General features: G+C 38.0%; 1 protein-coding gene across 1 annotated transcript in view; it reads left to right on the top strand.

Annotated features, from left to right (window-relative positions):
- NCAPG2 (non-SMC condensin II complex subunit G2) overlaps positions 1–23,789 on the top strand; it is a 53,763-nt gene that overhangs the window by 8,777 nt on the left and 21,197 nt on the right. Inside the window, exons 7-14 of the mRNA XM_076332364.1 lie at positions 8,175–8,269; positions 9,135–9,204; positions 9,905–9,991; positions 12,535–12,630; positions 17,451–17,576; positions 18,486–18,665; positions 19,735–19,887; positions 23,268–23,490. Of these exons, the coding sequence (XP_076188479.1) occupies positions 8,175–8,269; positions 9,135–9,204; positions 9,905–9,991; positions 12,535–12,630; positions 17,451–17,576; positions 18,486–18,665; positions 19,735–19,887; positions 23,268–23,490 (1,030 nt within the window). The remainder of the gene's footprint in view (positions 1–8,174; positions 8,270–9,134; positions 9,205–9,904; positions 9,992–12,534; positions 12,631–17,450; positions 17,577–18,485; positions 18,666–19,734; positions 19,888–23,267; positions 23,491–23,789) is intronic.

Genomic DNA, 23,789 nt, shown 5'->3' on the forward strand with positions numbered 1-23,789 from the left:
TTCTTTTTTGTATGCCTATCTTTTTCTAGGTAGATATAGAGAGAGCCTTGCTGCACTCTTTGCTCTGGCATATGATCATTAGTGGTTTAAATCCTTAATCCTGAATCCTTAGCTTTATGGCTAGAAGGATTGACTGAAAGTAGCAGCTCCCAGCTGGGAGTTGAATTTGCATTCTGTTAGTCCATCCATTCCTTTCTGATAAAGGTGGAAGATCTAAACCTCTGTTCACAAATACAGACTCTTATTGATTATGTCCAATCTTCTCATCAGTTCTTTCCACTGAATTACTAGTGTTGCCTGCCAGGCACCAATTCTGAGTGCTGAAAACTTTGAGTGGGCTTGGGGAGCTTTCTTAATTTCAGATAATACCTTTTTAATATTATTGAGGTCTGTTTATTAGCCTAAACCTATTTACAAAAAGCTACAAAGGCTGTCAGTGCAGCTGACAAGTCCATAATCACTGTTGCCAGATTCAGTTCTGGACCTGACCTGTTTATTAGATTATGATAGTGGGTAGAACTTGATAGGGTATCTCCCTTTTCAGGGCTTCCAGGACCTGAAAGAGCTTTAGGCTCTTCATCTTCAAGCCTGATAAGCTCTCACATGTAATCAAGGATGCTTCGGCCATTCTCAGACTTTTTGTTAATTTTAATCTGTACCTATTTAGGAATGTTCTGGGTTTGGTTTTGTTTTTGTTTTTTTTCCCCCAAAAAAAAAGTTTAACATGGGAGGGAGAGGAAATAATAGTTGCTCCTCCTAATTCTTCTTCTGATTATTCATAAGTAAGTAATGTTGCTGAGCATTAATGTTAGAGTTTGAAGTTGGAAGGGACCTCTGGAGATCACCTAGTCCAACACCCTCGCACAAAGCCAAGTAAGCTAGAGCAGGTTGCTCAGGGCTGTGTCCAGTTGGGTTTTGAATATCTCCAAGGATGGAGATTCCACAACCTCTCTGGGCAACCTGCTCCAGTGTTTAATCACCCCTACAGGGAAAATAAAATTAAAATAAAATTCAGAAAATATTCCTTACCTTTAAGAGGCATTTCTTGTATTTCAATTTGTGCCCATTGCCTTTTGTCCTCTCCCTGGAAACCACTGAGAAGAGTCTGTCTCCATGGCCTCTACTTCCCCCATCAGATATTTATATACATTGATAAGATCCCCCTGTGCCTTCTCTTTTTTGGGCTAAACAAGTCCAGCTCTTGCAGCCTCTCCTCATATGACAGATGCTTCAGTCCTTTAATCATCTTTGTGGTCCTTTGTTGGACTTGCTCCAGCATGTCCATATCTCTGTTGTGCTGGGGAGCCCAGCACTGGACTCAGCACTCCAGATGTGCCTCACCAGTGCTGTGCAGAGGGGAAGGATCACCTCCCCCAGCCTGCTGACAATGCTTTTCCTAGTGCAGCCGAGTATGCAGTTGGCCTTCTTTGCTGTAAGGGCACGTTGCTGATTTCTGTTCAATTTGTCAACCCCAGGACCTTTTCTACAAAGCTGCTTTCCAGCTGATCAGCCCCCAGCGTGTCCTAGAGCATGGGGTTATTCTTTTCCAGATGCAGGACTTTGCATTTCCCTTTGTTGAACTTCATGAGATTCCTGTTAGCACATTTCTCCAGCTTGTCAAGGTGCCTCTGAACAGCAGCACAACTATCTGGTGTATCTACAACTCCTCCTGATGTGTCTGCAAAATTGCATGTACTCTTGACTCATCATCTAGGTCATTAATGAAGATGTTAAACAGTGTTGGCTCCAGTATTTACCTCTGGGGTACACCACTACTGACTTGTTGACAGCTGGGCTTCATGTTCTGACCTAATGCTCAAACATTTGCAGAAGAGTGTGTGTCAACTTCTGAAAATGCTACTGCATTGTTGTCCCACTTTTCAAGAAGGTTAAGAAGGAAGACCCTGGTAATTACAGGCCTGTCAGTCTCACTACAGTGCCTGGTAAAATTATGGAGAAGGTTATCCTGGGAGTTATTGAAAAACATTTGAGAGACAATGTACTCATTGGTCATAGTCAACACAGGTTCATGAGGGGAAAGTCCTGCTTACCTAACTTAATTTCCTTTTATGACAAGGTCACCCATCTAGTTGACCAAGGAAAGCGAGTAGATGTGTTTTGTTTTGGTTTTTTTTTATTTTAGCAAAGCTTTTGCTACTGCCTCTCACAATATCCTTCTGGACAAAATGTCCAGCACACAGCTAGATGAGTCCATAGTACATTGGGTGAGCAATTGGCTGATGGGTCGGGCTCAAAGGGTTATAGTAAATGGAGTTACATCAGGCTGGTGGCCAGTCACCAGTGGGCTTCCCCAGGGCTCAATTTTAGGGCCAGTGCTCTTTAATGTTTTTATAAATGATCTGGATGTAGGATTCAAATGTACATTAAGTAAGTTTGCTGGTGATACTAAACTAGGAGGAGCTGTGGACTCCCTTGAGGGTAGAGAGGCCTTACAGAGAGATCTGGATAGACTGGAGAGCTGGGCAATCACGAACCATATGAAATTTAACAAGAGCAAGTGCCGGATTCTGCAACTGGGATGGGGTAATCCTGCTTATACATACAAACTGGGGGACGAGAGGCTGGAAAGCAGCCCCACGGAAAGACATCTGGGAGTTTGGGTTGATGGCAAGTTGAATATGAGTCAACAATGTGCCCTGGCACCCAAAAGGGACAACCATGTCCTGGGGTGCATCAAGCACAGCATAGCTAGCTGGTCGAGGGAGGTGATTGCCCCATTCTACACTGCACTGGTGCAGCCCCACCTCGAGCACTGTGTGCGGTTTTGGGCACCTCAATATAAGAACGACATCAAACTATTAGAGTGTATCCAGAGGAGGGCGACCAAGATGGTGAAAGTTCTTGAGGGCAAGACTTATGAGGAGCAGCTGAGGTCACTTGGTTTGTTCAGCTTTGAGAAGAGAAGGCTGAGGAGTGACCTCATCGCAGTCTACAACTTCCTCGGGGAGGGCAGTGGAAGGGGAGGTGCTGATGATCCTTATGGGTCCCTTCCAACCTGAGATATTCTGTGATTCTAAGTTACAGGTTTTTTTCTGTCCTCCTCTTCCATTTGGAAAATGTCTTGCTAACCTTAGTGCTATATTTGAGTATTGCTACAGTCAGGGAAACTTTTTGTATCATCCGACAAAGCTTTTTCAGTCAGTGCAGTATTCTGCTATCACTTAGTTCACCCTTGCAATTTCTTCAGTGATCTGTCTAATGGGAGTCTATTTGGGTAGGAAGTGAACTCTCTTATGCCTCTGTTAACCTGGCAAGTTGTTGTGGGTTGACCTTGGCTAACCATCAGGTGCCCACCAAGCAAAACAGACTTGACTTGGGGGAATTAATTTAATTTACTGCCAATTAACAACAGAGTAGATAATGAGAAATAAGAACAATCTTAAAACACCTTCCCTCCACCCCTCCCTTCTTCCCAGGCTCAACTTCACTTTGGACTTCTCTACCTCCTACCCCCGAGCGGCCCAGGAGGATGGGGAATGGGGGCTGAGGTCAGTTCATCACACGTTGTCTCTGCTGCTCCTTCCTCCTCATGCTCTTCCCCTGTTCCAGTGTGAGGTCCCACCCATGGGAGATAGTCCTTCATGAAATTCTCCAGCATGGGTCCTTCCCACGGGCTGCAGTTCATGAACTGCTCCAGCATGGATCCTCTCCATGGGGTGCAGTCCTTCAGGAATGGACTTCTCCAGCGTGGATCCCCTTTGGGGCCACATGTCTTGCCAGAAGACCTGTTCCAGCACGAGCTCTTCAGGGGGTCACAGCTTTCTTCAAGGCACATCCACCTCCTCTGGTGTGGGGTCCTCCACGGGCTGCAGGGTGGATATCTGCTCCACTGTGGACCTCCGTGGGCTGCAGGGTGGCAAACTGTGTCACCATGGTCTTCACCACAGGCTGCAGGGGCCTGCCCTGGTGCCTCCTCCCCCTCCTTCACTGACCTTCGTGTCTGCAGAGTTGTTTCTCTCACATATTCTCACTCTTCCGGCTGCTGTTGCTCAGCAGTTTTTACCCCTTCTTAAATATATCCCAGAGGAGCTACCAACCGTGGCTGATTGGCTCAGCCTTGGCCAGCGGCGGGTCCGTCTTGGAGCTGGCTGGCACTGGCTCTATCCGACAGGGGGGAAGCTTCTAGCAGCTTCTCACAGAAGCCACCCCTTTAGCCCCCCTGCTACCAAAACCTTGCCATGTAAACCCAATACATAAGGCACTTTACATCCTTGGGGAAACTAGTTCAAAAATTCTGGAAAGACCCCAAGATAGGGTTCAGTTAAATTAGGTGTCTGAAACCAATTTTGACATCTACATAGGAGCCTAATATGTACAGGTCCTGGGAAGGATTTAGTTGCTTAAGTATAAGTGAATGACCTGTGCTATGTTAAATGGCCTAAGTTGCTTCAGACAGCCACATGGGGCTGGCACACAAAACACAGGATCTGTCATAGATATCTGCCTTCTGGAAAACCGTCCGAGTGTTAAAAATTGCTCTATGCTTAGGTAGTGGCATACTGCCCCTAGTCAATGGAGTCAACAGAACAATTCAGCTTCATAAAGCAGTTATTAAACAGCTGATCACCTGAATCACTCTCTAGGCAATTAACATTCTAGGGAATTAAACATCCAAATTTAGATGTCTCAGTTTGTGAGCTGAAACACAACTTCAATATGTGAACTGCCAGTACAGATGCAGAATGATAACTGTCTGGGATTTTTCTAGCTCTGCAGACAGGATATTAAATGTCTTGAAATTCACAGTATTCAAACCATTTTCCTGTTGCTGTAAAACTATTGTGCTTCTGTTGCAAGTCCTTCTGTTTTGGGATTTTGCATCCTGATGGAGTTCAGTTTCAGTGACAACCTGCGTCATGTGTGTTCTCTAGTTTCCCTGCCTGGCTCATGTCGTTAATGGTAGGTTTCTTGTAGGTAGGTAGGTAGGTAGGTCTTGTAGGTAGGTCTTGTAGGTAGGTTCAACATGTCCCTAGTATCTCTGCTGGACCTTTTTCTTACATTCTGTGTCTATTTCTAAAATGCTAATAGTCATACCAAACATCAACATGATGTATGAATTGCCTTGAGATGAAACTGAGCTCCTATATATCAGGGCTAATATTCCCTTTATTGCCTGCAGGCTTGTTCTACAGTTCCTAAGAAAAGTATACCTGATACTTTTTAGAGTACGTCCCAGAGTGTAGCTCCGTAGCAGCTTAAGCTGATGTAACTCCAGGTTGCAATGATCCTGTGTTGCCATGGGCTAGCATTCCTATTTTCCTCTCCGCAGTATGAATGCTCAAGCAGCTACGTCATGGGTTGATTCAAGGAGGTAGCGGATCAGGTTTTTTCCTAGTAAGATTATTTTTCAGCCAGATTAACTACCTGGATTGATCATATGCAAGGATGATCATATGATCATATGATCATATGCAAGGATGAAGGGAAGGGTCAGGAATGTGGTATCCTGGTTCTAGATCAGATTAAACTGATACAGAATTGCACATTTATGCCTAACTGCAAGATCAGGGAGTTCAGTTTTTCTGCCTTCCCAGACTGTGCTAATCAACACAGAGTAATGTTTCTCAGAGGCTTATTTTCAGGCTGCATTAGTGGAGTGATCCTCTGAATTTATATCTCTGTGTGATTTATGAAAACGTTCTTGTTCAGGTGGGGTTTCCAGTCAAACAGCTGGAGAGCCCTGCAGAGCATGTATTATTATGTTTTAGAGGTAGGCCTGTTTTCCTCTCTTCCTTGCTAACCTTCTGTGTGTATACAACTGACAAAGTCAAGTGTACTATGTCCACAAGCACAGCAGTACAAGATGCTCAACATTCTGTTAATGCATTAACCCCAAAGATGACAAGTTTGCAATCTTAATCACCTATCACCAGTTTACCTCTCATGATACTGAGAATGTTGATAACAGTAATCATTTCAGATCCATCGATCACAAGCAGCAGATTAAATTAGAGGCACTTACTATCATTTTCAGGACCACGGTCAATCTGTTGAAATCTAAGGCAAAAAAGAATTGGTTGAACTGCTGAAAGCTACTTTGTGACTTTTCTTCATCTGTCTTGCTGCTGGGATTGTAGAAGATGAGATGAATTTGAGTTTGGCCTCATCTTTGCCGTGTTGAGGCAGGAGCTGTAGGTCAAGACTCCTTTGACCTTTTGGTTTGTCAGGGATGTTGATGGAAGAGTGCACCACTGGGACTCCAATTTATGTATTATACCACCAAAGCTAGAGATAAGTGACTTTTTTAATTAATTTTTTTTCTTTCTTGGTAGAAGAAGCTCTCATTGACAACAGGAAGGATTCCATCAGACCTGTAGACAAGGATCTTGACATTGTATTTAGCCTTTAGGTCTTGATTTTTATGATCTTCTGGATTACTTCTTGACCTGAAGGCATTTAAGCTATCAGTTCCACTAAAGGGCAGTTTCTGCCTATATGCTTCCTTCCCTCTACCCCTATTCTATGATATTCCAGCTCAAAGTGTGTCTGGCATTATCAGCCTTATTTTCTCTATTTTGTCATAGGTCTGAACATAAATGTTGGCCCAGCTTTCGACGGAAGTGCCTTTGAACTTCTGCTAATCATTCGGTGCACCTTTGAACTTCTGCCAGTGTGCTCTTTACTATTACACTTCCTTATTAATTTTCCTGATTTATTTTTGGCTAGAAAGCTGACAGGTACAAAGGACCCTTACAACTGGATGGCTCACCCTTATGTATGATCAAACTTTTCAAAGTCTCAGAAGCTGGATGCCTTCACTTCATCTGTAAGATGAGCCAGAGTGAGGCTGTCTGTACAGATACTGTGTGAGGTTCTAATTCCATGCGCAGATCTTACTGATTCTGGAAGAGCAAGGGCTTATTTCCTCCATCCACAGCCTTCCACTGCCTTTTCTTGCAAAAATTCTGTTGCTCATCAGGTTTGTCATCACCATTTCTTTCTTGCTAAAATGGAAGAAAACTAATTCAGGAAAAAAGCCGTATGATTTTTTTCTGTTTTCATGAATAAAAGCAGCTCCAGGAGGTTTGCAATATTACCTTTCATGAGGCAATAGAAAAGGAATTGTCCTTGCTAATCAGAACATTTATTTTCCTCAGTGGCCCAGCTGTTCTCTGTGGCTTTGTCCAAAAATGTTTCCATATCCAATGCTGACAGAGTTGTCATGCTATTTTATTTGTACCTTCACCGTCATTACAGTGTCGTCCTGGAATGACATTGCATGTGACAGAGCTCTGATGACGTGGCCTTGATGAGGGTCCTGAGTTGCACAGTCCCTTATCATTATAGAATACTACTTGAAGTCACCCCAAAACAGAATGGACATTGGAAAAAATGCAGGCAGATATGTAATCCACATGTTCATTTGTTCTGTGTTTTCTCTTCAGTATAGAATCATAGAATCATTAAGGTTAGAAAAGACCTCTAAGGTCATCGAGTCCAACCGTCAACCCAACACCACCATGCCCACTAAACCATGTCCCTAAGCGCCTCATCTACACGTCTTTTAAATACCTCCAGGGATGGGGACTCCACCACTTCCCTGGGCAGCCTGGTCCAATGTTTCACCACTCTTTCAGTAAAGACATTTTTCCTCACGTCCAATCTAAACCTCCCCTGGCGCAACTTGAGGCCATTTCCTCTCGTCCCATCGCTAGTTACTTGGGAGAAGAGACGGACCCCCACCTCGCTACAACCTCCTTTCAGGTAGTTGTAGAGAGTGATAAGGTCTCCCCTCAGCCTCCTCTTCTCCAGGCTAAACAACCCCATTTCCCTCAGACGCTCCTCATAAGACTTGTTCTCCAGACCCCTCACCAGCCTCGTTGCCCTTCTCTGGACACGCTCCAGCACCTCGACATCCTTCTTGTAGTGAGGGGTCCAAAACTGAACACAGTATTCGAGGTGCGGCCTCACCAGTGCCGAGTACAGGGGCACAATCACTTCCCTATAAATAAAAGTAATGCTTGAATTCTGTTTAAAAATTAAGACTCTTACTTTTTTTTCCTGCAACAATCTCATCTATGTTTTTTAAAATTAAAGGTATAATTTCTTTTGATGTTTAAACTCTGTATTTACTGATTTTTGAGGTGGCTTTTAAATTGGGTATTTCTCAGGGTTTGACTTCCCTTTTTTTTCCTCTTTTCCTTTCCCAATAGGGAAGAAGATTCTTGAGCTTTTTGTTCAGCTGGAATGTAAACTTCATTAAAATGATACATGGAACTGTTAAAAACCAATTACAATTTTTTCCCAGGTATGCATCACAGTTAGAGTTCTTAATGATCGTTAAGAGCTTGGCTAAGTTCTTGTTTGTCTCACACTCTGAAATACCTAGTATATTGATAAAATATATCAGAATCCAGACACCTTCAAATCTGCTGAATATAGCTACTGTATTGTTTCAGCAACTTGATTTAATAGTTGCTCTGCACGTGCTTATGTCTACAATTATAGGTGTAATAAAATGCTTATTTAGCATTAGCTAAAGCGAATGACTTTCATATAAACTCTGCTGCATTACTTGCAGTGTTTGTGTGAGACTTTCAGGTCCATTTCTGCTTCTGTAACATATTTTTATTTTTTTCTATGAGCAACCTCTAATTTTAATTTGGTAAGATTCTGTATAGAGACATTCTAATAAGAAGTGACTTGCAGGATCATAGCCTGAGAGCTTGACTGATGGATGAAAAACTTGGATTTTTTTTCCTTTGATTATTTAGTGAAATATTACAGAGGTAATTCTTGATATTAAAATCAGAGGCTTTCTAATGCTTTCAGTTAGAATAATGTATACCTGTACACCTTTATAAAGAATTTAAGGCATTCATTGTGAGACAAATGATAAAATATCTGTGCTAATGTTTTGACTTTCCCACTGTAAGAGATATTTCCTGTGTTTTTTAATAATGCTTGGGTTAATTAATTAACAATTAACTTTGTTTTTCTGTAATTATCAGTGTAGACTTTCAAGATATTTGCTTCTTCTAAAAATAATGTTGATGCACAGAATTAGGAATAATATTGGTACTTATCAAAAACTTCATGTTGTAACCTTTATGAATTGTACATAGATATGGTTAGGATGCTTGCTTGAAAGTGTTTCCCATATGTTAATACAGATCCCTGATGGAATACATTTCAGAAGTTTACTTCAGGGCCTGGAAGAAAGTGTCAGGAGAATTCTTAGAGGTAATACTATGCTTGAAATTTCATTTGGATAGTTTTGAATTTTAAGATGGAGAAGATACATGACTTTTCAACCTCAGAAAGGTTCCTAAGCAAGCCTTAAGGAATTGTTTCCCTAAGGAAAGGGCCTCTTCAGCATTGTCAAGGAGTAAGAGCATGTCATGCTTTGAATGTTTGCCCACTGCAATCAGCTTGGTTGCATTTAAACACCTTTAATTCTGCTGCTGAAATATGGATTCATGCAACTATGCATATATGCAGTGGTTTTTGTAAACACACTAGCTATCTGAGTTATGGAAGCTGTTATTCAGTATGTGTAAGTCTATATATTTGATAGCTTAAATATTTATCTAGTTTTTGTGGATTTCCATGGAGATGATCAAAAGCATAATTATAGCATCACAACAATGCTACAGCCAAAATTCTGATACCAAATAGTTCTTATTTACCATGTGGAGGTGCTTTTGAATTCCAAACTCGGTTCTAAGAATTGGATTAATTGTATATTCTGAAAATCAGTTTAAGCAGACAGAGGCCCCTGGCATGGAAAAATCTGGGCCTAGCAGAAGCCAAGTAAGAAATAATATCAAAGACTATTTTCAGTTCTTTGTTTTAGAGAAAAATATAAGTTGCTGCACAGCCTACAGTACTTATTATTGTTTTATTGTGTGTTAACAGTAGCATGCATGTGTTTTTACTGTAGATACTTGAACATAACTGCATTCAGGATTTCATGCATCATGGAATTCATCTTCCCAGAAGTTCTTCTGTTCATTCTAAAGTTAGAGAGGTAAGTTCCTGTAAAGCATGACATGGACTAGTAGCATCAAAATCAGATCAGTTACTATAAAGTAGAAAATTTCCGTTTTGTACTAAAATACTATACAAGGTCTGGCTGGAACAGAATTGCCGTTCTTCATAGCAGCCCATATGGTGCCGTGTTTTGGATTTGCTGACTAAAACAGCGTTGATAACACACCAATGTTCTGGCTGTTGCTGAGCAGTACTTGCATGGTGTCAAGGCTTTCTCTTCCCCACTCTGTTTCCCTAGCGGGTGGGCTGGGGATGAGCGAGAAGTCAGGAGAGGGTACGGCCAAGACAGCTGACCCAAACTGACTAAAGGGATATTACATGCCATATAACATCATGCTCAGCAATAAAAACTGAGGGAAAGTGGATTTTGGGGAGATAGCCATTGCTTGGAGACTGTCTGGGCATTGGTCTACTTGTGGGAGGTGGTGAGTGATAGCATTTGCATCACTTGTTTTGAGTTTTTTTGTCCTCTTTCCTTCACTTATTAAACTGTCTTTATTTCAACCCATGAGTTTTCTTGCTTTTCTCTTCCAATTCTCTTCCCTACCCCACTGGCAGGGGAGTGAGTGAGTGGCTGTGTGGTGCTTAGCTCGTGACTGGGGCCAACCCACCACAAATACTTATGTAAAAAAGAGCATATTCTGAGAAACAATATTTGAACAAATTTTAGGAGGAACCTGCTTATAGTGTTGCACCAGATTTGTCTTTGGTGCTCAGAAGCAGAAATATAAGGGGATCTTCCAGAGTGCCAGAAATAGTTTTTGCTGTCTGTTGTCTAAGTTTTTCTTTACCTAGAGAATTGACCTTTCCATAGCCAATCACAGGGACGAAAAGTCATAAGCCTCTTGAGGCAAATTTAGTAGATGGGTCTGCAATTAAACTTGTTTTTTCTTTTTGTTATATATGGAGGTTTTGTAGATATGTTTATAGGGACAAGCCTTGATTCAGTTACGGATTGTAGTTGTCTGTGGCTTTTATTCATGAGCAAAACATCTGAAGCAGAATGAGAAGTGCACAAAACTTTTTAAGACGAGGCATTTGTATTTGATCTATGTCCCTTCACCTCCCATGCTTTCCCCCAAATATATAGATGCTGGAGTGTATAGTGTGTGCAATATATAGCTTGATATACCAGTATACAATCCTATATTTTTTTGTTTGGTTGGTTTGGTTTTTTTGGATTTTGTTTTGTTTTTAATCAAATGTAAATAAATTCTCATATCTGTAGTGGACTCCCTTGTCCTCTGATTCCTGATTGATGGAGTAGGCTTTTGACAGGGCATCTCATGTTTTTCAGCCTCAGAAGCTTATGATCTTGAAAGAGGACAGTGATGTAAATAAATCTGTCTTTGAGTTGTGAGGGGAGTGGATCTCAGAATAAATTTGAATGATGCAGTTTTTTTCAGTATGCAAGAATTTGATTTAAAATGGTCCTTTAGAATCCAGAAGTTCCTGTAGCAATTAGGAGAGTAACCAACTACAGTCATTCACTTGAGCAAAGTTTGGGCTATTTTATTGAAAGAGTGAGGGGGGAGGGAAAAGCAACACATACAACTCTCCCTTCTGAATTCAAAGTTCTGATTATAAAACCTATGTCCATGTTCTAATGAAATCTGTTACAAAACAGTACAGATTTGCCATTAATCCTGGGTTAGATCCATCGTTCTTATGTAATAAGAAATAAGAGCTACATAGTCTCTTATAAATTATATCATGTCTTTACTTCAGTATATTTCAAAACTAGAGAAAAGGGATTCTTCCATGATAGCATTGTTTCTGTAGATGCTATTCACAGGCTTCCCTGTCTAGCTGTAGCTGTGAATATCTGAAGTACTCAGGTATTGAGTTGAGGGTCAACTTCTTTTCAAACTGTCCAGTGTTTTGGGTGGAGGAATTACTTCCTATCAAGTTACATGATGTCCTTTCTCATATTCTGCTCTGGTCTTCTACTTTCCTTTTTTGTTTGCATAGTTCAGATACAAAAATAAAAGGGGCTTTAGGTAACAAAGCACAATTCTGAGTCAAAAGGAGTGCTGATACTTGCTTTTCATCAGTGTGTACAAAATGTATTATGTTTGTAGATTTGTATTTGGATAACTCCAGTTATCAAATAATGTTCCTTTGTTCTTAACGGAGAAATGGGTTATTTGTCTGTAGTTGATAATGACATGGTTTCAAAGTTTTTCTGCTAGTTACTTTAAAAATAGAGTTTTTTACTGTTACAAAATATGACTGGTTGCTGTGAAACTGACTCTTTAGCCATGGTTTTATTTCTCAGTTGTAGATCTTTATATAGATTTACTGAATCTATAAAGTTATAAAATGTTATATTTATTAGATCTATTTTTTTATGATTTTTGAGACTTTAAAATAAAATATAGGGTCAATTAATATGTCTATTAGTATGGAAAACTCTTTGGTCTTATATAAATGATGAAATGAGATAACTCCTGCACGCTTCTTGAATGTAGAAAGTACTGTTAAAAATGGTTTTGGGATTGGTTTGTTTGTTTTTCTCAGATGCTGAGTTATTTTCATAAACAAAGTAAAGTTCGTCAAGGAGTTGAAGAAATGCTCTATAGATTGTATCAACCTATCCTTTGGAGAGCACTGAAGGTAACAATAGAATATAGGACTATCTTTCTCCAACTACTAAATTGTGGATCCCTCCCACGTGTTCTGTTTTTCATAATTGCTTTTAAAATAAAATGGCTATGGAAAAAAAAAATCAGTGTGTTTAGCATCTCAGCTGTAGCAGAGTAGCTTTGCAAGTTGTAATTAGGCATAGTTTGCACAACAATACTCTAATTTGTTAATATAATTACTTCCATACTTCAGTTTTGTTTACAGGTACACAGAGTGCTTTCCAGGATTGCAGTAGACAGTGAGACTAACACTAATTTTGGTCTTCTCATCATCTTCTCAGTTTGGGAATTTTGTGTAATCTTGTATTCTGTTTTCCAAGTTCTTTATGGAATGATCAGTGCTTTATTGATCAAAGCCAGAAACGTTCAGAGGATGATTTAATCTCACCTTCTGATTAATTACCAGCCTTAGAATACAGCTCAATTAATTTATTAGAGTATTATTTTAGGAAACCTTTTATTCTAGTTTGATTGTATGCACAGACATTCATGCTATATATGTGCTTTTAATCAAGCATTCAGAATGAAATTTCTGACTTCTAGTACTTTTAACGTAAGTGGGTATGTCTTCCTGTGGATTGCACGCACAGACTAAAGGGTACCTATTGCAGTTTACCTACTCAGTTACACTCTACAATTAAGATGAGCCAAGCTTCCTTCTTTGTGAACAGCTTTTATTTTGTCTGAGATTATGAAATTCCTTCAGTGAGAGCATACACATCCCATTTGTTACAGCCAAATTAAGTGCTGTTTAACATTTACTGGTTTCATTTACCGATTGGTCATACAGCATCTTCTCTAGCCATGAAAGAAGTATTTAAAAACTCTTAAAATTGAAAGTATTTAAAAACAACTTAAAAAGTTGTTTAAAATGGATTTTATGAGTTACAGGAAGGAGTTGAGAGCTGTTTGGTTTCAATAGAACCTTGTGGTAGAAGTGGGAAGGTGGACAGACTCATCGCTAGACCAGTATCTTGTTTGGTCTTACATTAAGGATTGGATCCCATCCCTTTATAATTAATATAAACAAGAATCCTTCTGGGTGAAACGTGTTCTCAGTGCAAGAGAGTAATAGCTACAAAGCATGGCTTTCTTTAATTTCTACATTTCTGTCTCTGAAAAGAATAGGGTTTTTAATTGATTTTTCATAGCATAGCAAAATTCCTGACTAGTGTCTCAGAAACAATTTCAGAGTGGTTAGCAAAACATGGTATTCCATTCTTAAGGGAGTTGCTATCTGTAAATGGAGGATAGTAATTCACTTTCCAAAGCCCAGGATTCAACTCAAATATAAGATCAGAGTACTTCGGAAGAACATTCTGTCAAACCTTACTAAATCTGCATAGATTTGTTTGGAGAAATGTAACAGAAAGGTTTGGCTTGAGGAAAAAAGGTTAATTACTGATTTGCAGCAAGACAAAAGGAGAAATCAGGAATTCCTGATTCCAGAAGTGGTTCAAATTTTTAACAGCTGCTATTTGTAATTTTCACATCACTAATGGTTCCATTGCTAGAACAAATCTGAATTTTAGGAAGTTTTTTGGGGTGTTTTTTAGTTGGTTGGGGGTTTTTGTTGATTTTGGGGGGTTTTTTTGGTTTTGTTTTTATCTTGACAGCTTCTACATATGTAGTTAAGCACTTCAAGCTTAGATGTTAACAGGCATATCAAATAGGTCATGGAGAATTTGTTTTAATACAGCAAAATAGTCCAACTGTTGTGAAAGTAGATTTCAGAATAGTGAAGGGAGGATTGTAAAAAATTGAATGCAGCAATTATGTGAATCACGTAATGATTCAGTGCAAGGAAAGATTCTGAATTCCAAATGATACAGTACCATATTTGTGATTGGTGAAAGAAAATGTGTGACTGAACATCAAAATTTGGCAATTTATTTTTGGATAGGCCACTGTCTTGCTGTGTTACTTTTGTATAGTTAATTTTTCTTTTGCATATAATACTGCTGAAGTATTTGGCATTTTTAAGATAACTGTTGCTGTGACTCAGAATCACCGGTAGTTTAAGATACAGAACTAAGAAGGGAAGCTTATAATTGTCCTTACTGGTATGGATTCTGCTCCAAAGTTTGAAATGTCAGTTTAATTTTAGATAACCAGTTTGATGCTCCTATTTTAGCCACCATACAAATTTAATATAGTGAAGAACAAATCTTGTTCTAGAATACTGGTTACAAAGCAGAAAGGGAACTCATAGAAGGACCTCTTTACCCCTCCTTCTTGCAGAAAGGGAAAATACTTCAGTTGTAAGAATACAAAGGATTCCAGAACCGTGCGTGTTGAAACTACTTGATTTCACCTCTAAAATCTTTAAACTGAGAATGCATATTTGTAATGCATAGTTCTCTGTTTCTTCTTTAATTGCTTGTTTTGCAAATACTTAGACCACACAAGCTTCCCTTGTGGCTTTTACCTACACATATTTTATAGGTCTTTATGCAACTTTAAGTTTTTGTCATATAAGCCCTTATGTAACTTCCTCATCTTTTTTCATGTCTTTATTATGAAAAGTAAGTCTCATGCAAACATAGCAGAGACAGTTGTGCAGTAATTGGTTATTAGTATAAGAAGCTATATAAATATGAAAATATGGATATTTATTGTGAGATAAGTAGTGATTAAGCTATTTCTTATCAAGCTCAAAAAGTCAAGAACCACTCCTCCAGGAATTCAAGCTGTTGAAGGAAGTCATTCCTTTAAAGTAGTGTGTTTGGGTTTGGGTTTTTTTTATCATCCCACACACTGGGGAAAAACAGTGTTTTAAATAATTGGAAGTGAATTCCAGGACCTGTAAGCCCAGATGAAACTTAAAAGAAAGCTCTGAAAATTAACTGAACAAAAAATTAAAATATTGTTTAAAAAGGTTCTGAAAGTTCCTCAGAACAGTACAGGCATAAAGGTAAAGAAACATTAGTCATTTAAATAACTGCAGGCTCCTCTGGCATGGAAAAGTCAGTGTGGAATAAAACAGGATATGAATCTGAAGTCCTAGGTTCTACCTCTGTGAAGACATTTACTCTGTTACGAGCTTGAATATACAAATACCTTTGGGATAAATTCCAATTAATCAAAGGCAGGAATTTAAACTGCAGGTACTCAGTTCAGAATTCAAGTGAGCTTAATGGAATTCAGTGTAATGCACTTAAAAAGTTTATGAAAATTAACTTTCTGGAATGGCCATGGTAGAGAAGGTTTAGGTTATTGCACAAAAACATACTTGAATTAATTTTCACATGAAATATTAGTGCAGAAGAGCTATTTCACCCTGAATTCACATATGCATTGTTATGCATTAATTCTTCAATATAGACAAGCTCAAAGTTAAAGGATTTTCTACAGCTTTGTAGGATTGAATTAATAATTATAATCTTTTCACTTTTAGACTGTTTGTATTATCCATGATAAATAAAGTAAAACACAAGTCCCTAACTGAAGAATGTATATATGGGCTTTATTTGCCTTCATAGTATTAAATTTGGAATTGCTATTAATTTTGTTGGCTTGAATTTGGAATTTTTTGGTTCTACCCAGAGATGCAACCTACCATATGAGGATCGGTCTGGAAGGGAAATAGAAAATAAATTGTAAATGAAGTAATTGTTGCTCATTTCTTTTGTGTTTTTCTGGGTTTTTTTGCCATTAGTTTATTTAGTTCTAAATATTACATGGTTATCCTTGTTTTTCCTGCCTTTGCTCTGAATGTCTCTTATGACAAAGGAAGAAGAAAATTGGATGATTAGAATAGTCAGGAGGTTCCCTGAACTATCTCTTATCTTGCTGTTAAAATTAAGCCTACTTCGCTTGTTTTATTAGACTGTATATCTGTAGTCTCATATATATACACACATTTGTTTGTTTTAACTTGGACTCAAAATCTGAACAAAATTCTTCCTTCCCTCTTCCTTCCAAGAGAAGTGAGCACAGGCTGTTATCATAGTACTGCTGTCTTTGATAAATAAAATGTAGTCTGATGGTTAGATTTCAGGTTTCTCCCTGAGATACCTTGAATTTCATCTTTTCTTCATTTCATTGCCTGCTCTCTTTTTCTATCCTTTTAAGAGTCCACAGAGCCAATTATTTTTCACTGACTGAGTGTCTAAATATACACTTTTTTCTTTTTTCTTTACATTTGGCGTTCTACAACCAGCGAAACATATAGTGTAACACACTGAAAACTATTACAAATGGTAAAATGTCTGAGGGTTATGAGGCTTGCCTTAGATTTTTTGATGAGCTGCATGGAGCTCACAACATGGTCCTGTTACTTCTGTGCATAGATGCAGAACTGAATATGTTTATGTTGGACTAAGTTACTCTCCAGGCTTGCTGATACTTAGTTTCTAAATACTGTTTTCTTGAAGAAATAGGCGTGAGCTTTTCAATTAAATCTGCTTGAATTCAAGATGCTTGTATTCTGAAGAGGAGCTTTAAGGTGACCAAGAGATATCCCAACTGCTTTTAATTTATTCAGCATTACAGAGAGCAGAAGGGCTCTGACTGTGACTCTTCAGGGTCATTGAAGTCAATATGCCTTGAAAGCTGATTGTACTAATAACTGAGGTTTTACTGAATGGGCAGAAATATAAGGTAAAAAAAAATAAAAGTCATGTTACTGTAAGTTCTTCCATAGATTTAAAAATTCATCTCTTCCATCTACTTAATTAACAATACTAACTCGCTAGAAGTGTTTGGAGAGCAGTATTTGACAGGATATGCCTTTTGATATTGAAAGTCGGTATTTACTGAAAACAATTTTTTCTTCCTTCATTGTAACAGGCCAGAAACTCAGAAGTTCGATCAAATGCAGCATTTTTGTTCGTTGATGCTTTTCCTGTTCGTGATCCCAGTTTTAACACTGAAGAGATGGACAGCGAAATTCAGAAACAGTTTGAAGAACTTTTCGTAAGTTTTAATGAAACTAAAATGTTAAAAATGAAACTTTCATCAAAACTAACTCAAAAATAAGCTGCTGATGCAATTAAAATTTTTGAAATTTCAGGATAGTATTCATAGGGAAATACAGGCCTGTGATGCAGAAAATACAAAAATAAACTAATACTTTAAATTTCTGTAGTATGTTGACAACAGATGGCATGCACCTTTTTCAGCTCTGGAAAGGAAATATTTGGGATTGTTATTCATTAATTTGTAAATGAAAGATGCTTTTGAAAGACTAGATGCATGAGTAATGGATCTTGATCCTTACTTAACCTAGTATTGGTGAAGAGAGCTTCACATTTAATATGTAAGCCTTCAATGGAAGTTTAGTACTGTATTACTAAATACTTCTGAAATGAAGTATAATGGAGATAAGAACCTAAAAAACTCTTTACCAGTCTAGATGGGTGAGAATGGGCATAGTATTTTCATTAAGAAAATGTTGGGGAAATCCTCAGTATGGTCTTTAAAAATGTAAACATCAGATAATTGAATGAATTTCAAAGTTTTTATATTGTTGCATAGGAACAGTGGACAGTGTAAACTCATGTAAATAGAGGTCTAAATACTCTTAATTAAGTCACAGAGGCAAGACTTCATGTGAGCTATTTTTTAAAAAACTATTTGAAAAGTCCAATTTTAAAAAATTGCCCAATATTCGTCTTAATTTTGCTTCTGATTTAAATTTCCTAGTTTGCTTCATAATAAAATGCATTGAGGGAATATTAATATTACATTTCTTTCATAGTGTGACTATTTGCATAATGATTAAAAGGTAATGGAATGCTATTTGTTTATGATAGGTTAATGTCAAACAGCAGTAGAGTCACAATAATGCATATACTCACATTATTATTCTTCTGTTTGTTTTAGAGTCTCTTAGAAGATCCTCATCCAGTTGTCCGCTCTACAGGGATACTCGGAGTTACTCAGATAACATCCAAATACTGGGAGATGATTCCTCCAACAATTCTTGCTGATCTTTTAAAAAAACTAACTGGAGAGCTGGCATGTGATATAACATCTGCTGATGTTCGATGCTCTGTTTTTAAAGTAAATCTTTTTTTCTAAATTTAAAATTATGATTGTCATTTTTATATTTTACTTGATGCACAGGTTTCTAGTATAGGCCACTTTAAGTCAAGGAAATTACTTATTCCCCAAAATGACTTATACAGTAAAGTTCCTAATACACGCAAGTTTTGCACACGTTTTATAAAAGGCACACATTTGGAATGAACAAATGCCTTTTAAAATAGTGACTGTTTGGCTTTGTGACTCTCAACCACTTTGCATTTCTAGTCTTATATACATTGTTTGGACCTGATAATTTAGTTATTTTAGCTATTAGAAGTTATGCTTAGACTTGAAAATGTATGCAGGCAGGTTCCAGTATGTTTCTATGTCACTGGTTTTAACCCATCCCTAGACATGCACAATTATGTTATGATTTTGTGCCCTTTGTACGCTTTGTGTTTCTGAGGTTTGGATGAATATAATTACATACTGTTTCTCTGGGAATGCCAGCCTCCCATGCATTGTTCAGTATGTTAGGATTAGTTCATCTACATCTTTCTGGCATCTGGTAAATAACTAATAGCTTGGACAGAAAAATTAACTCCCTAAGCAGTATTTTCACTTAAAAATTTTGTGTGTGTGTCAATTCAGCCTTAGTTTGGAGCTATCTTCATGTTAATCCTCACTTGCTCCACTACAGCTGCAAGGGGGTCTATACTGGAGAAGCAGAAAGTGTGGATTTAAAAATGAGTTGGCAAAAAAAGAGGTATTTTTAATCTAAAATCAGCAGAGTTTAGGGAGCTGATATTGCTACCCCAAAAAGTACTTGACACTGTGCCCTCAGGTAGAAGGCAAGACTGTGGCCTCAGTGTGTAGATCTGAAGCTGCTTCACCTGAAATGAGTTCACTGTTCACTGGAAATTTGAAATAACCGTAGCAATTTGTACTAAAGAATATTACAGGAAAAATATGCACGCACAGTGTCTGTCCCTACTTAATTTAACCTTAGAAGTGTCATGGTCCGGTTCAACAATTTTTAGCTACATCTTTTTGCAAATCTACTCTTTAAATTATTTTTTTTTAGCATAATCTTTTTTTCTTGCAGTGCCTACCGATAATTTTGGACAACAAACTAAGTCATCCATTACTGGAACAGCTCCTGCCAGCAGTCAAACACAGTCTTCATGACAATTCAGAGAAAGTACGAGTGGCTTTTGTTGATATGCTGCTGAAAGTTAAGGCTACTAAGGCTGCTAAGGTAGGATAAGTAACACTTGATAAGTAGTAAGAAGGAGGTAAAATCAAGGCATTTATTTAAAAAAAAAAAGTACCTTTTGAGACTACTGCAGTATACCTAAAAGGAAAAAAAATCATGCTTAATGTAGTAATACTCTTAATTTCAGTTTTTCCCCTCTTCATATGTTTAAGCATATATCCAGACTTGTGGATTCTGTCGCTGTTAGTCACGTCTGTTCATTTTAAAGGTTTTGATCCAAATGTAGGTAGCAGTATAGAAGTACTTCTTTCCAGTGATTTTGTGAATTCTACTGAAATCATGGTGTCCATGAAAAATCTTTTAAAATAAATAAATAAAGAAATTGTAACTAGTCCTGGTGAGCTTTCAGCCTTCCATAGCTGCTGTTTGCAGAAAAATTAACTACATGAGGTAGTACTGTGTCTGGATACTACTATGGCAGAGATTTTATAGACATGCTGGAAAGTTAGCTTTTTAGCTGAGTCAAGTACACTCTTCTCCTTTTCCTCTCCCCCATGTTTTTGACTAGTTCGGGATGATAGTAGGTCCGGTGGTGTCTCTGTGCTTGCCTCCTTTTTTCAGCGGCTGCTGGCGTCACAAACGCTCAGCAGACCTTTTTCTCAGCATGTTTCTGTCTTCCCTGCCCTCTCGTGGGCATGCCAGGGCAGAGCAGTCGGTACCACCACACTTCCAGCTGGCTAGCTCAAGTCAGGACTCTCTCACCTTCTAAATGCTTAATGTCTTTACCAAATTGCTTTTTTACTTTTATTTACCTATTTTTATAATTTCTATTTGTCTTTTGTGGCTATATCCTTCAGGATTTTGGTATCTTTTTATAGTGATTTTGAACGAGCTTTGTGTTCTGCTGTGGACTCTTATTTAGGGTGATACCGTCCAGCCTTGGGCATTATAGCATCTTTGAGCACTTTCTTCACTCTCTGCTGTTTTCTTTTAATCATGTTTTGTCTCTTGCTAAGCCTAATTATTAGGATATGCTTATCTTGTGCTAGGCACATACACTATCTGAAGTCAGAGGTATGTATCTCTGTTGTTCAGGAGAGAATTAAATAAATACTTGGTTTGTCAGATTTTTAAGGCTTCAGCGCTCAAGGAACATATCTATCCCTAACACGAGAATTACCTACTTGCCAAATGTGTGCATTCCAGCTTTGATGACAGGACCTCAAAGACATACATGGAGATTAGACCACCTCAGTGCCTTCCAAATTCCCCAAAATATGCTCAGAAGACAAGATAAATGGGAGGCAGTTTCGGAATTGAGAGCTTTTGGCTTCTTGCACACAGGTTCAGGATGAGGATTACAATAATGCAACAGCAGGTTTGGTACTTCCATTATACATACGTCAAAGCATTGATTAGGCAAGTCCACAGAAGATGTGAAATGGAGACAAACACTGCAAGTACAAGGTCATTCAGACTGTCAGCACAAAAAGTTTCCAGCAGGGTACTAGTAATGTTTGCAGATCTCCCGAGATTAACAATGTGCAGCTGTACCTTTACTTAGACAATTGATTCTGGTTGTTAAGATTATTGGAGATAACTGGAGGAGGCAATTCAGAGTTATAAATAAGTGGTAGTACTCTAAAAGATGCTTTTTTTCCTGAAGTTTCTGCTTCAGCAGGTTCTAAAGCCAGGCTTTACCAGGTCAAACTGAGGTAGAACGGCAGACATATCCCTGTGACACTGGACCTCAAACTGATGATGCCTATGTGTTAGGAGATGTATCACCTGGTTCACAGAGTCAGCAGAAACAACAGATCATGGAAGTGTTGTTCTGAAAGTGTTGGACTCTGAAATCTTAATCATGATTTCTGTCGTATTCTTGTGTTATTATTTATTATTCTAAAAATACTCAACAAGCATGTTCCCCTAATAATCTGGTTACGTGTCATTTTTATAATCTTCTTATGTATTTTTTAACATTCATTTCTACATCACTGTAACCTCACAAGCACTTGGCACTTCTTCTTGTGCTGAGTTTTAACTCTTCATAAGATATGATATACAAGTATGATTTAAAGGACGGGCACCTACGGTCATGATTTGATCCGTTAATATCGGTTATCTGTATAGTAAAATACAACCAAGCTTTTTTTAACTTGTATTCAATATCAACAATGCTTTAAATCTATTTTTTTAATGTTGTTACTTTGTGTACAGTCTTTTAAAAACAAAGTATTCCTGCTGCTGTTAAATGTATAAAAAATTCTTGTTTGAAAGTTACTTGTCATTCAGTATAAAAGTTCAAGCAAACAATCTTTTTGGCTTTCCTGAATTATTCTGAATTTGCTGCCATTAAAGACAGAGAAAAAGATAATTCTCAACTTCAGGGATTTTTTTTAGGTATTAATTTGTTCTTTAGGCATAATGGATATCTTCCATCCACTCTGTGCTTTATTTTTATGTAGTAAAAGATTCATATCTCCTAAAGGAAGGATCAGGTTTACATAAAAGAAAAAAAAAATTCCTGGTAAGTGTTAGATGTTTTGTCAGTAACTTCCTATTTATTTAAAAACTGTAATACGTATCTCTGGTAAGTCCTGGGATTACTTTAATGCTTACTCCAAGGACCTTCTTTTTATGGTAATTCTAGTAGAGATGCCCATAGTTTGAAATCACAGGGGAATTAGCTGCTGCAAATATTTCTAGTCAAGAATAAAATAATATTTTCCAATGCCAAGAAACCCTATTTTTTGGGGAGGTTTGTTGGGTTTTTTTAATCTGAAAGTGCACAGCATAATTAATGCAAGATCTTTTCACAAAAATTACAAACGTGCGTAGTATTACTGCTGGCATAACAAGCTGTTTATTCTTTCATAGCTTTCGAATACTGTGTTACAGGGAAGGTAGAGCTCTGCTAACGATGGGATGCCCTTATGGTTTGGGATGGTTTTGGAAAGGACCTTGTTCTATACAGGTTTTTAGGGCGTGTACCATACTTGTAGGTAGTTTGGTCCTACTTTGTCCTATGATGAGAATATGAAACCTGGCACATAATGACAAATCATTATATTTTGTGGTGATATCCTTGTAGAGTAAAGAATTCTTCCGTATACCTATGGAATTGTATTAGCATTGCAGGTATATTGAGCTGGAATTGCTTGAACCAGAATTTTACCGGTCGATCAGACATACCGGGAGATTTAGAGGTGTGTCAGAACAGTAAAGTAGCATTGTTGCAGCAATATGTGACCTCAAGTAAATGCTGGTATTTTGGTAAAAATTGAAAATGCTCATGCTTTTCTGGTAAATGCTATTTATATTTGTTGAGAGTTTTGATGTGGACAACATTTAATAAAGGTGATTGGTTTTTCCTCTTTATTTTTTTAACTCCTTTAATATCTTTTTCTCGCTTTAAAAAGTTCTGGAAAATCTGTCCCATGGAGCATCTTCTGACTCGTCTGGAAGTTGATTCACGGCCTGTGTCACGACGCATTGTGAATCTCTTATTCAACTCTTTCTTTCCTATTAACCAACCTGAGGAGGTGTGGTGTGAGCGCTGTGTTACCCTAATCCAGATGAATTCAGCAGCAGCTAGAAAGTTCTATCAATATGCTTATGAATATACTGCCCCCACCAATATAGGTAAAGTACAAAATCTTATGAGTCTTTGGAAATACTAGTATCACACCATGTAATTGCTTTTTAAATTTTTTCTCTAACAGTGGTACGTTGTTGCTAGATCCTTTGTTTATAGTATAATACTAATTTGTAGTTTCTGAAATTCTTGACACCAGCAATGAACCCTGGTGACAACAGTCATAAGCTTTTTCAACAATGAAGAGACCAAAGCTTTTCGTTTCTGCTCTTACATGCCGTACTATACTCTCTAGCTGGTGTTATCTGGTCTCTCTTCTCGCCTTTCTTGTCATATGTACCTTAAA

The sequence above is a fragment of the Aptenodytes patagonicus genome, chromosome 2 (assembly GCF_965638725.1).
Source record: "Aptenodytes patagonicus chromosome 2, bAptPat1.pri.cur, whole genome shotgun sequence".
Classification (NCBI taxonomy): domain Eukaryota; kingdom Metazoa; phylum Chordata; class Aves; order Sphenisciformes; family Spheniscidae; genus Aptenodytes; species Aptenodytes patagonicus.